The sequence below is a fragment of the Plasmodium gaboni genome, chromosome 9 (genome assembly GCF_001602025.1).
Source record: "Plasmodium gaboni strain SY75 chromosome 9, whole genome shotgun sequence".
Classification (NCBI taxonomy): Eukaryota; Apicomplexa; class Aconoidasida; order Haemosporida; family Plasmodiidae; genus Plasmodium; species Plasmodium gaboni.
This window is the reverse complement of record NC_031489.1, coordinates 1,142,547-1,156,115: the sequence shown is the minus strand read 5'-3', so window position 1 is coordinate 1,156,115 and position 13,569 is coordinate 1,142,547. Positions and strand designations below refer to the sequence as shown.

The 13,569-nt window shown below is 19.4% G+C and overlaps 7 protein-coding genes across 7 annotated transcripts in view; 4 read left to right on the top strand and 3 right to left on the bottom strand.

Moving 5' to 3' along the window:
* The window catches only part of PGSY75_0934300 (hypothetical protein), a gene marked incomplete at both ends in the record, with an annotated part of 534 nt that extends 185 nt beyond the window's left edge, over nucleotides 1-349 (bottom strand). The window contains one exon of the mRNA XM_018785747.1: nucleotides 1-349. This exon is cut by the window's left edge and continues 185 nt beyond it. Within this exon, the coding sequence (XP_018642088.1) occupies nucleotides 1-349 (349 nt within the window).
* A 712-nt stretch (nucleotides 350-1,061) lies between these two features.
* On the top strand, nucleotides 1,062-1,499 carry PGSY75_0934200 (hypothetical protein; the record flags this gene model as incomplete). Its single annotated transcript, XM_018785746.1, has 1 exon — nucleotides 1,062-1,499. One exon carries the CDS (start codon nucleotides 1,062-1,064, stop codon nucleotides 1,497-1,499), a length of 438 nt encoding a protein of 145 aa, XP_018642087.1.
* A 310-nt stretch (nucleotides 1,500-1,809) lies between these two features.
* On the bottom strand, nucleotides 1,810-4,959 carry PGSY75_0934100 (putative DNA repair helicase RAD3; the record flags this gene model as incomplete). Its single annotated transcript, XM_018785745.1, has 1 exon — nucleotides 1,810-4,959. One exon carries the CDS (start codon nucleotides 4,957-4,959, stop codon nucleotides 1,810-1,812), a length of 3,150 nt encoding a protein of 1,049 aa, XP_018642086.1.
* Nucleotides 4,960-5,965: 1,006 nt separating this feature from the next.
* On the top strand, nucleotides 5,966-7,888 carry PGSY75_0934000 (putative histidine--tRNA ligase; the record flags this gene model as incomplete). The annotated part of the gene is made up of 1 exon (XM_018785744.1): nucleotides 5,966-7,888. The coding sequence occupies one exon, from the start codon at nucleotides 5,966-5,968 to the stop codon at nucleotides 7,886-7,888; it is 1,923 nt and encodes a 640-aa protein (XP_018642085.1).
* Nucleotides 7,889-8,626: 738 nt separating this feature from the next.
* On the top strand, nucleotides 8,627-9,643 carry PGSY75_0933900 (hypothetical protein; the record flags this gene model as incomplete). Its single annotated transcript, XM_018785743.1, has 4 exons — nucleotides 8,627-8,659; nucleotides 8,743-8,824; nucleotides 8,920-8,966; nucleotides 9,086-9,643. The coding sequence occupies 4 exons, from the start codon at nucleotides 8,627-8,629 to the stop codon at nucleotides 9,641-9,643; spliced, it is 720 nt and encodes a 239-aa protein (XP_018642084.1).
* A 180-nt stretch (nucleotides 9,644-9,823) lies between these two features.
* On the bottom strand, nucleotides 9,824-12,001 carry PGSY75_0933800 (putative delta tubulin; the record flags this gene model as incomplete). Its single annotated transcript, XM_018785742.1, has 1 exon — nucleotides 9,824-12,001. One exon carries the CDS (start codon nucleotides 11,999-12,001, stop codon nucleotides 9,824-9,826), a length of 2,178 nt encoding a protein of 725 aa, XP_018642083.1.
* Nucleotides 12,002-12,662: 661 nt separating this feature from the next.
* On the top strand, nucleotides 12,663-13,312 carry PGSY75_0933700 (hypothetical protein; the record flags this gene model as incomplete). The annotated part of the gene is made up of 2 exons (XM_018785741.1): nucleotides 12,663-13,031; nucleotides 13,127-13,312. The coding sequence occupies 2 exons, from the start codon at nucleotides 12,663-12,665 to the stop codon at nucleotides 13,310-13,312; spliced, it is 555 nt and encodes a 184-aa protein (XP_018642082.1).
* Between the last annotated feature and the right edge of the window lie 257 nt (nucleotides 13,313-13,569).

The following is a 13,569-nucleotide window of genomic DNA, read 5'->3' as shown; positions in this document are numbered from 1 at the left end:
CATATTTATATTTTAATTTCTGTACCATTAAATTAATTTTATTATCATGAACTAATAAAGATAAATATGCTACAAAAAATGCGACATATAAAATGGAAGTACCAAATTCATTTTCAAATATTTTCTGAGTTAAAAAATCAATACTTTTTCCAGCCAAAAATATATATTCACTCTTAGGAGTATTTTCTTCTTCTTTATTATTAACTTCAAATAATATGGGAGAACTTAATAACATTATTCCTCCTAAACCTTTTTTTCTTTTTTCCACAACATTCTTACTTGCAACTTTAAATCTATGCTTAAAGAATATATTCCTCATAAAATGTTGAAAAATATTATGTCCATTCATACTTATTAAGGTAACATATATAATATGGTATATTAAAATGAATGAATAAATAAATAAATATACATATATATATTGTAATATTTTTATGTTTAAAAGATCAATTTTGAACTACACATTAAGTGGTAGTATATATGTATATATGTATATATTTATATATATTATGATTCCTATTTAATATTTCCTTTTACATAATATATACAAAATAGTTGTAATTTTAAAAAAAAAAAATTAAATTGAGTTATATATGCTTTATTAAAATATAATTTTTTTTTTTTAATTCACCTTTTCAAAAATATATATATATATATATATATTAAAAATATTATAATATTATCTATACGTGTGTATATATGTGCCATATGTATATACCATTTATATATTTTATTTTTTATCTGTACTATTATATGCTTTAACACTTGGGGAAAAAAATAAAAATAAAAATAAAATAATAACAGAAAGAAAAAACAAAAAAGAAAAAAGAAAAAAGAAAAAAGAAAAAATAAAAAATAAAAAATAAAAAAACATATTATAATAAAATAATTATCCAAAAGTACTTATGTATATATTTAAAACAATAAAATAAAATAATCATGTAAAAATAAAAAAGCTTTTATTAGTCCTATATATCAATGGAAATATAACAAAGATAATAATATATATATATATATATATATATATATATGTGTGTGTGTTTTTTTTTTTTTTTTTTAATATGAATTATAACCTTATATACAATAAAATCAGTACGAACTATGTGATCGACCCATATGTTAGTATGTTATATATAAAAAGAGCTTATAAATATTTACGACTATTAAAGAAGAATAATGGAAATGTTATAGTGTTAGGAAATAAGTTAAAGGAAATAAGACTAGAGAATTATTTTGATAATTTAGAACATGAAGAAAAATGTAATTTAAATAAATTAACAAATGTAACAAGAAATTTTGATTTATTAATATGTACAGATTTGCCATTATATTATTCTCATATAAAAAATATATTCATTCCAAAAATGTTAATATCAGAAGGTTCTTCATTTATTAAAAATAAAAACTTTTTACATATTTTTGATTATTTCATACCACTAACAAATGAAAAGTTGGATAGACATCTGCATTACGTTTTGAGTAAAAAATATTTATCCTAATAAAGATTAAGACAACCATAATAGTAAAATATATATATGTATATGTATATATATATATATATATATATATATATATATATTTTTTTTTTTTTTTTTTTTTTTAAACATAATATTTTTTTTTACGTTAATTTGTTACAAAAAAGTCAAAAAAAAAATATATAAACATATTCATATATATATATATATATATATATATATATATATATATTTTTGTATACACTTTTATTTAAAGACAAAAAAAAAAAAACAGTAAAATAATATATATATTATAGACATATCTAAATATATAGTTGCATACAATTTAATAATATTATATAAAATCATCCATGTTTAGTATAGATTTAACCATTGCCCAACACTTGGCCTGATTTTTCAAGATAAAAGGTGATATTTTTGTTTGTCCAGTTTCTCTATATTCTTGTGACATATTTAATAAGAATTGTTTTGATATATCTACAGCTGTCGTTACGGTTAGATTAATATTGGATATATCCATACATTTAATAATCCAAGGAGGTAATTTATTTTTTTTATCATGTTTAGCATATCTGATATCTGAGAAGATCATAATACCATAATCTTTTTTATTTCTTATAATTCGTCCAACACATTGAGATGCTTGTCTCATAGCATCAAATGTTAGGAATTCATTTTCTTGTATATTATAAGTTTCTTTTAAGAAATCTAATCTAGATTTTAAAATTTTTGATAATGTATATTGATAAGGTATCCCAAATAAAATAACACATTTTCCATAGTGTTTATCAAAGTCTATTCCTTCAGCAATTTTTCCTCTACAGATAGATAAGAAAACAGCACCTTTTCCTAGGTCACAAGCTTTTTTAAAATTATGTAATGCTATAGTAGTTGATACAATATCTTTAGTTTCTATAAAAATTAATTTATATTCTAATATATTTGCAATAACACCTAATTCATACCATGAAGATATAACTTGTTCCATATAAATATATGATGGAAAATATGCTACAATTCCATCAGGTATACATTTACACATATCTACTAATAAAATACCATAATTTTTTATTACACTTATATCATTTCTTAATGAAAATTGAGATGATAAAGGTATTAAATCTGCTCCTTTTGTTACAATTAATGGACATACACAATTTCTATCATAAGACATTGGAAATGAAGCTGTCAACACTGTTTTAAAATTCAATAATTTTGGATATAGTTCCAATGGTGTTATAGTACCACTTGTTAATATTATTGACTTATATTTATTTATTACAGTTTTCATTGCTATTGATGAATCTAAACATGCAAACTGTATTAATGGGTCATATATTCCTGTTGCCTCTGGATATGGTTCACAAATAATAATAAATCCTTTAAAATAATTTCCTAATAACGTACAAAAATTACATACAATATTTAAAGATGAATAATCTTCAATATTTACTATTTGTAAATTATTTAATAAAGATCTTAATCTATCAAAACAATATTTAAAAAATGATGTATCCAATTTGGTATCCTTCTCAAATTTATATAAAAATGATAGTGGACCTTCTGATGTTATATCATATATATTTATATACTTTTTTAAATATACTACTACTATTCTCATCAAATTTAAAAAATGTTCTGATTTTCTAATATTACCTGGTATTACCACATTTTTTATTATATCATCTATTAATAATGGGCTATAGCACAAATCATTTAGATGATCTTCATCTATATTATTATTATTACTACTACCATTATTATTGTTTTTAATATCACCCATATTGTTATTATCATTTATCTTATTTTCTGGAGTTTTTATTTTATTATTATTTTTTTTTTCATTTTCTTCATGTGATTCATCCAATAAAAAATCAGAAAACATCAAATTCATATCCTCATCAAAATATGCCATGGGACTAGTTTCAACTTTTCTCTTTTTTTTCTCCTGTTCATTAGTCACTAATAATTCCCCCTGATTCTCTTCAATTGAATGATTCAGATTTGTGTGCTCTCTCAAATGATAATCCATGTTTACATCTGCTGATGTTTTATTTATATTGTCTCTACTATTTATACATTTGATATTGTCTACATTTATAACATTATTTGTACCACTTAATGATTGATTATATTTTTGTAATTTAATTTTTTCCAATATTTTATTACATTCTTCTTTTAATTTTTGTTCGTTTAACATTTTAGATTGTTCAATTTTTTTCATTAACTTTGTAATATTCATAGATGCCTTATTTAAAATATTACGATCAATGTTAACACTTAAAGCCTCTAAACAAACACTATCAATATTATGTGCTTCATCAAAAACAATAATATCATTTTTATTTTTTAAATGAACATTTTTATTCATATCCTTCCAATTAAATAAAGCTTTTGAAACCTTTGGATCAATAACATATTGATAATTTAAAATAATAACTTTTGAGATTTCAATAATTTTTTTTGCACAAAAATATGGACATATAGGCACACTTATATTTTCTCTATTCTTATAATTTTTACATAATACTTTTAAATCTTCAATAGTATATACTCCTGGTTTTATTAAATCATACAAAAATTCTTTTTTATAATTTTCATAATAACCACATAAACCAATATTATCATATTCTTCTAAACTATTTCTTGAATTATATATATCGAAATAATCTTCTATATCTAAATGATGTTTATTTTTTAAAATAAAATCTGATATTTTATCTACATTTGGATGATATATCTCATTATCTAATTTATTATTTATATATTTCTTTTCTCTTATAAAGTTCGCTGTTAGCTTACGACATTCGTCGTCAATCTTTTCTCTTTCGTGTTTTAATAAAACCTTTTCATTGATACACATACATCTTCTAGCGCTAATTCCTATGGCAAGTATTTCGCTGTTCTCTCCAAACTCTTGGAAACAATTAATAGAATTATCATGATTATTAGGTACTTTGTTATATTCATTTGAAGCATCAACTGAATTATTGGTTCGATTCTCATCATTGTTTATATTACCATTATCTAAGTCTTTTACGACCACACCATGATTTGTATCATCATTTTTTATCATATTTTTATTTGTATCATCATTTTGGATCATATTATTATTTGTATCATCATTTTGAATCATATTTTTATTTGTATCATCATTTTCATTTTTTATCCTTTCTATCCTCCTCTTTTTCATTTCATCTATTCTATATTGAATGACCTTCTTCAATTCTATCAGTGACTTTTCCATTTCAGCAACAGTACGAGTACAAAAAATAAATTTCCCTTCATCTTTCTTATGATATTGATAAGATGTAATGAGAGAAAATATAGCGACAGTCTTTCCTGTGCCTGTTGGCATTTCTAATACACAATGTCCTTCGCTATCTAGCGTTTTTTTTAAATATTTCATATATGCATATTGTTCAGGATAAATATAATCATACGGGAAAAAAACCTCTACATCGTCAAGTTTAAAAACAACCATATTTTTAAAGAACGACAAGTCCAATGAAGGAAACGTGCTTACATAAAGACTAAAAAGTTACACGTTATATATATATATATATATATATATTTTATCTTATGTAATATATAATATATCTTATATATTATAATTCATATTACTCTAAATTATATATCAAGTCACTAAATATTTTATATAATCATTTTATATGTGGGCCCTTATATTCTTAATATTTAAAAAAAATTTTAAACCTTGAATTATTTCCATTTATAAATATATATAAATATATATATATATATATATATATATATATATATCATACCACCTAGAAATAAAATTATTAATTTTTTACATTCTGTATATTTTCTTTCTCTATTAAAAATATAACGCCGTATTTGAAGAGAAGGAAAAATTAAAGAAAATATATATATATAATATATTACATATATGTATGATTTATTTTTATTTTATTTTTTTTTTTTTTAAATCTTAACAAAATCGTAAAATGTTAATATGAGATGTATATTATATTATATGATGTTTAAGAATTATTTTATATATATATATATATATATATATATAACAATTTAGTAATATTCCTCATATATATATATTATTTTTTTTTGTACGGTTAATTTTTAACGTTGAGAAAATTATATATAGGAGAAAGAAAAAAAAAAAAAAAAAAAATTAACATTAATGAACTTGAAATGTTAATTTATATATATATATATGTATATTTTTTATATATTTTTTTTTTTTTTAAATTTATAAACAATTTGATAATCACATAACTTTCATTGCCCTTCAATTAATTACACTTTATTAGGAAAAGTACTTATATAAATAAATATGTAACGATAATTATATATTTGTAATAAAACAAGAGCACAGGCAAAAGGAAATGTAATATATATATATATATATATATATATATATATATATATGTATATATTATATTGTTTATATTATGTCATTTTATTTATTATGAGATCGCCATAAAATCAGAAAAACCCCAAACAAAAGTATGCCCCTATTATTTTTCATCCTTTTAATCATATACTTGCATTTGATTATATGTAGAAAAGAAGCTATCGAGAGAAAACACAAGTCCCTCTTTTTAAATAATACATTATTAAAAAAGAATAATATAAAAAGATGTTGTTGTAAAATTAATAAAAAAAGAATTTTTAGTGTTCAATATGTCAAAGGTATACGAAATTTTATTAATCCAACTAATTATGAAAAAAGAGAATACCTATTTAATATCTGGAAACAAATAGCAAATAATTTTTCATTCGATTTTTATGATTTGCCTATTTTAGAAAGTTATGACTTGTTCAGAAAAAGTCCAATAAATGAATCATATGATTTTATAAAAAATAACAAGCATTTGATATTGAGACCTGAAATCACACCACAGCTGATTCGTTATTTATATATAAATGATAATTTATTGCAAGGGGATAGAGAAGAGGAAAATAAAATCATAAAAAGTAATGATGATAATAATAATAATAATAATAATATTTATAATAATAATTATTATGGTGATAAACATAATTATTATTGTCAACAGTGTGATATTACCAATAAGGTGAATAGAGAAAATACACATACGAATTATATAAATAAATATAATACAAATCATTCCTCTTTTCATGAACAAAATGAAAAGTGTAAGCACAGTGTTATTAATTCTAATAATGGATTTAATAATAATATGAATGCATGTACTAGCCATTTTAATGAAAATATATATAAAAAAAAAAAAATTTTGAAATATCAGAACATTAATAAAATATTTAAAATGTGCACAATAGGACAATGTTTTAGATATGAACAAACATCAAGATTAAGAAAAAGAGAACATTATCAATGGAATTTAGATATTTTAGGTATTGAAAATATATATGCAGAGATTGAACTTTTATGTATGCTGATAATGTTTTTTAATAATGTGAATATGGATGATAAAAATATTGTTATTAAATTAAATCATAAATATATTATTGAATATATTATATATATTATATTTCAAAAAGATATGAATAATATATTATCATATAATAAAATTAAAAATGAAATAAAAAAATTATTACATATATTAGATAAATTTTATAAAATTAATAAGAGTACTTTTAAATTATTATTATATAAAAACTTCCCTTATATACAAAAAGAAACCATACGGCATTTATATAATGTTTTAAAAAATATAAAACATATAAATCATTTAGAACAATTTGTCAAATGTCATAACACAAATATATATTATAACAATATAGATACTTGGAAACATTTAAAAAATTTTAAAAATATATTTAATTATTTTGAACAAACTAATTTAAATAATTATTTTAAATTAGATTTAACTATAGTTAGAGGTATGGATTATTATAATAATATGGTGTTTGAAATATATTATAAAAAAGATAAATCACATCGAGCAATATGTGGAGGTGGACGTTATAATTTCTTTTTAAATGATAATAAAATCTATGCAGTTGGTTGTGCTATGGGTGATGTTGTTATTACAGATTTATTATTTAATAATAAAAAAAATAATCCATTCTTATCTTTATCAGAACAAAACAAAATAAACAAATATATACATGTTGTATCTTACTTTCCATATTTTCATAATATAACACAAAATAATAATAATCAACAAATACATTCTCATACAACTAATCTATATAAAGAATATTATAATATACTAAATAAACTTAGAAATAATAATATTATTGTAAATTCCATTTTAAAATATTATTCAAACTTATCCAAGGTAATAAAAAAAGCTATACATATGAATGCAAAACATATTTTATTTTTTAGCAAAGATAATAATTCATTTATATTAAAAAACTTAAAAACCAAAGAGCAAAAATTTGTCACATCGGATAATATACTAGATATATACAACAATTATATATCAACACATAAATAAATATAAATATATAAATATATATATATATATATATATATATATATATATATTTATTTTTTTTTTTTTTTTCCTACAAATGGATGTGGCCACAAATTATAATTACAAAATATATGTAATATTATTATTATTATATGTATATTTTTTCTATGTTTCGTATTTTTTTTTTTTTTGTTTTTAATAATATTATATTATAATATAAAATAATATATTTTATTATTAATATATTTTTTTTTTTTATGACCTAAAGGTATACCTCCGCTTACATTCAAATTTAATTTATTACCTTTTTTATATGTGCATATATTTTTTTGTATCTATATATAACATTAAAAGGATATTATATATATAAATAAATATATAATATATATAATATATATATTTTTTCATTTTTATTACAAATTAATATGTTTAATTGGAATTACAATTTATATATTTTTGATTTCAATTTTATATTTATAAATAAAATATATAAAAATATAAATATATAAATATATAAATATATACATATATATATTTATCCATATCACTTATGTATTTTTATATACCATGTCAATTATACTATAAAAATTTATTTTCTCACTTGGAAAAAAAAAAAAAAAAAAAAAAAAAAAAATTACAGTTCCTTCTGTAACACTAATGAATATATAATATTATATATATATGTAAAATTATAATTGTAATATTTGACTACTTTTAATTACTATTTTTTTTTTTTTTTTGTTTATTTTTTAAAACATAATGGAAGAGAGCGACGAAGATGATAACATACAAGTGGGAAAAAAAAATAAAATAAAATATATATATATATATATATATATATATTATTAATATATGTATTTTTTTTTTTTTTTTAGGTTATTGTTTTTGGAAATTCGTCTGAAGCCAAGTTTGATGATTTTTATAGAGAAGAGGATATAAAAAAGGAAGAAATACAAGGTAATCATTTTTAAAAAAAAATATGAATGTTAAAATAATACATATATATATATATATATATATATATATATATATTTTTAATTTCCTCTTTATAGACAATACAAATGAGCCTATTGTTCCTAGTGCGTCAAATGAACAAGAAGTAAAGATGAAAAAATGAATGAAGCAAAAAAGATGTTTTTATAATATATATATATATAATATATATATAATATATATATATAATATATTTATATATTTTATTTTATTTTTTTTTTAAAGAAATCGCAAAAAGAAGATGTAGACCTTGAAAGCAAAGTAAAGAACGCTACTAAAGAAAATAAAGTGTTTATGAAATATGATTATACTCATGAGAAGCCTTGGTCTAATCATAGTGATAAAAGCATGTGGTTTAATTATAATTTTGATGAAAATAGTTTTAAAGAATGGGTACAAAAACATATTGACAGAAAACTAGAAAAACAACAGAATTATCAAATTGAAAATACAGACAATTATTTTTTTGAAGACAATATTAAAAGCAATATTATTAACACAACTTCTGCAAATGAATATCCCATGCAAAGTATTAAAAGCTTTCAATCAAAAAATATGAATCCTATTAATACTAGCAAATTAATAGAACATAATGGTGTCCCTCACTATAACACTAACAAAACGAGCAGCACAAAAATTAACCACAACAATAATAATAATAACAATAATAACAATAATAATAATAATAATATTCGAAGTGATAATAATCAGAATACCACAAATACAAATAATGACCTTAAACCATTTCAAAATTTAATAAATTTTTTTAAACAAAATAATTGATATATTATATATATGAAGTAACTGAGGAAAAAAAAAAAAAAAAAAAAAAAAACAATCTATCAAACATACAAGCAAATATATTAATATATATATATATATATATATATATATATATATATATGTTTATATTTGTGGGTGTTTAATTTTTGTTTGATTTTTTTTTTTTTATATATTTATTTATTATATCCATTCACAAGATAAACTCTCATATGAATTAACTATTTGCTCCGCATACATAAGTGAATTATATATTTGGTCATGTGTAACTCCATAATTATTATATTGATATATATATGCATTTGTCGAATATAATAATTTTGCCTTTTGCAATATATGTTTTAATGTTGGTATGGGAGTTAAACAATTAGATATCATAGATATACTATTATAATTGAATATTTTATTTTCATCTATATAAATTTGTAGAGGAGTTAAAGATTTATTATTATATAGTACATGATTTTTGAATAGATTTAAATCAATATTTTCATTGATTTCTCCTCTCATTATCATTTTTGAATGTAATACTAGATTATTATGTATATAATGATTATATTGATCTGTTTTATTATACTTATTTTTATGTTCATTTAAAATATTTATATTATCTTGAATATTTTGAGTTTTATTTGTTTTTTGTATATAAGAATAATTATTTTTTTTTTTTTGGTTTTTTTTTATATATATAGAATTATAATATTTATCAACATATGAATTACTATTAGTTTCATTCATATATATAGGTATATAGAAATTTTTTTTTAAAAAAATATTTTTATTTTTTAAAATATTTCTTGAAGATAAACGATTAATATAATAATTATCTATATAAGATGATATATCATTTGTATTTTTTTTTATAACATTTGTAGAAATATTATTAGAATCAAGAATGGTTCCTTTTATTAACATCCTATGCATCCTTTTTATTAACATATTAAATGAATTTTGTTCAAATATTATATTTTCTTTAAATACTTGTGGTAAATATCTTGTTGATAATAATTTATAATTTGGATGACAACATAAATCATATAAAATATAATTCATTATATTACAATACATTGAATTATTATTATAATAACTGTTTGATAAATTTATTGGAAACCCTATATTATAAGCTAAAAATAAACTAATATATTTATTTATTTCATCTAAATTTATATTTTCATCATTATTTATTTTTTTACACATTAATTCAAATTTATCATTTTCAATTAATATTAAACCATCTGAACAATCATATAAAGATGATAAACATAATATACTATTTAAACTTTGAACACTTATTTCTCCAAAGATATATGGTAATATACATATATTAAATATATTTTTTTTAGGATATTCATCTTTTAATATATATGATATATAAGAACTTAAACCACTACCACTACCACCAGCTAAACTATGAAATAATAATATGTTATCTATATTTTCTTTACTTTCATTCTTTTCAAACTCTTTATTTAAAATATTTATAAAATCCTCACATATATTTTTGCCATGCACAGAAAAACCATAAGCCCAATTATTTCCAGATCCATTTAATCCACAAATAAAATTACTTTTATTATATTTCCATTCATTTGTAAAATAATATGAACCACAAACATTTTTTTCAAATAAATTATTATTTCTATATATTTTATTATTATGTTTTTTTTCATTCATATATTCATATACAATACATGTATCTTCATTTTTTAAAATATCATTATTGTTATATAAAGAATTTTTATATAATTCTTTATAATTTTCTTCACCCTCACCATTTATATTATATCCATCATAGTTATCATCATAGTTATCATCATAATTATCATCATTATGATCATTTTTATTATTATTATTATTCCTTTTAAATATTTTTAAGAAATTATTTTTTCTTTCATAATATTCATCTAATCCACAAACATATTGTAAACAACACTCATCAGTATCATCATATTTTTTTCTTTCTACATTCTTCTCAATATTATATTGCACATCTTGTTCATATTTTCCTTTTTTTCCTCCTCTTCTTTTAATACAATCATTATCATTATTATTTAGACATAAACATTTTTCAATGACCTTAGGTTCCATATCTATAAGTATACATCTAGCTATTAAATTATTTAAACACATAATGTTATTATTTTCATTCGGATATTTTCTATTCCCTTCATTTTCTTCATATTCAACAATAGGCAATAAATTCTTCCCATACTTATATTCTTCATCGAAATACATTGTAGTTAATTTACTTTTAAAACATTCATCCTTTGAAATACTTATATATTTATGAAGAATCTCAAAAAATTCGTGTCCTATCTGGTTACCGCATTGACCTATCTGGATGGTCAGTACTCCCATCATAAAAAATAAAATAAATAAATAATAATAAAATGATAAAATAATAAAAAGGACTGATACATATAAAATATTTATATATTAAAATATAAATTAACACACTGGAAATAAGATAAAAAAGGAATAAAAATATATACATAAATATATATATATATATATATATATATATATATATATATATATATTAATATTCATTTTTGTCATCTTAAAATTTTTACTCGCATTTTTTCTTACCGTCTTTGTCTTCTCAAATCTGCTCTATACTTTTATTTTACTATCATATAAATGCATACATATGTATGTATATATATATATATATATATATTTATTTATTTATTTATATAATTCATGTGAGTATATACCTAAGTGTGAATTTTTTCACAATAAAAGAACAAAAAAAATTTTTATAAGATGAAAGTATAAATATATATATGACAAGCCAATGTTTGAAGGGGGAAATGATAAATATATAAACCCAATAAAATGAACGAACTAAAGAAGATGAAACAAACATATAATACATATGTTTGTGCGTAAAAAATAAAAAATAAAAAATATATATAAATATTTATATATTTATTTATATATATATATATTCATTTATATGTTTATTTTTTAATTTGTTCGATTTCTTTACTACTTGTGCTTTTTAAGTTTGCCCATCAAAATGAACGATAATTTTTTTATAGCAACCTTTGAACATGTCAACGAACAAACTATTCCCTCCCCCTTAATTAAACATTCAAAAAAATGCCAAAAAGATAACAAGAAAAGAAAAAATATTATAAAGAACACTTCTCAAGATATAATTGTAGAACAAAAAAATTACGATAAAGAAAATAATGAACATAAATATGTATGTATGAATATTCATACATTCAACAGAAAATGCTATCATAAAAATATCAGACTATTAGACCATACACACTTGCAATTCACACTAGGAGAATCTCTAATGTATCTTCTTAATGTATATTTACAAAATAAAATTATAACAAAAAATTTATATAATAGAATGTTGTATTCGTTTCAGCAGGTGGGATAAATAAATAAATAAATAAATATATATATATATATATATATATATATACACATATATATTTTCATATTTATATGTATTCCCTTTTGTAGGCTATTATTGAAGTTATAAGTAAACTCAAAGAAGGCAAAGAATATAAGTGGAATATAAAAGGGAAACTAATAAACTCGAAAAAAGAAAATAATATACAAATAGTTTATATAGAAAATGCATTTCTGTCCTTTAAATCTATAGTATTGCATGCCCCTTTGTTGAAAATTAAATCTATAGATATATAAAGTTCAAAAGAAAGAATAAAATTAAAAAAAATTTTCATATGTTTATTTATATACTTGTTTCTACAAAGGTGGGATAATCACTTTTATGGGTTTTTTTTTTTTTTTTTTTAAATATTATAACAATATATGTTGAATATTTTTAAAATGGATACTACGATAAAAAAGTAGAAAAACAAAAAAAGGATAATATTAAAATAATAATAAATATAAATTATTATAAAATTAAATTAAATAAAAATAATAATATAATCATTTAT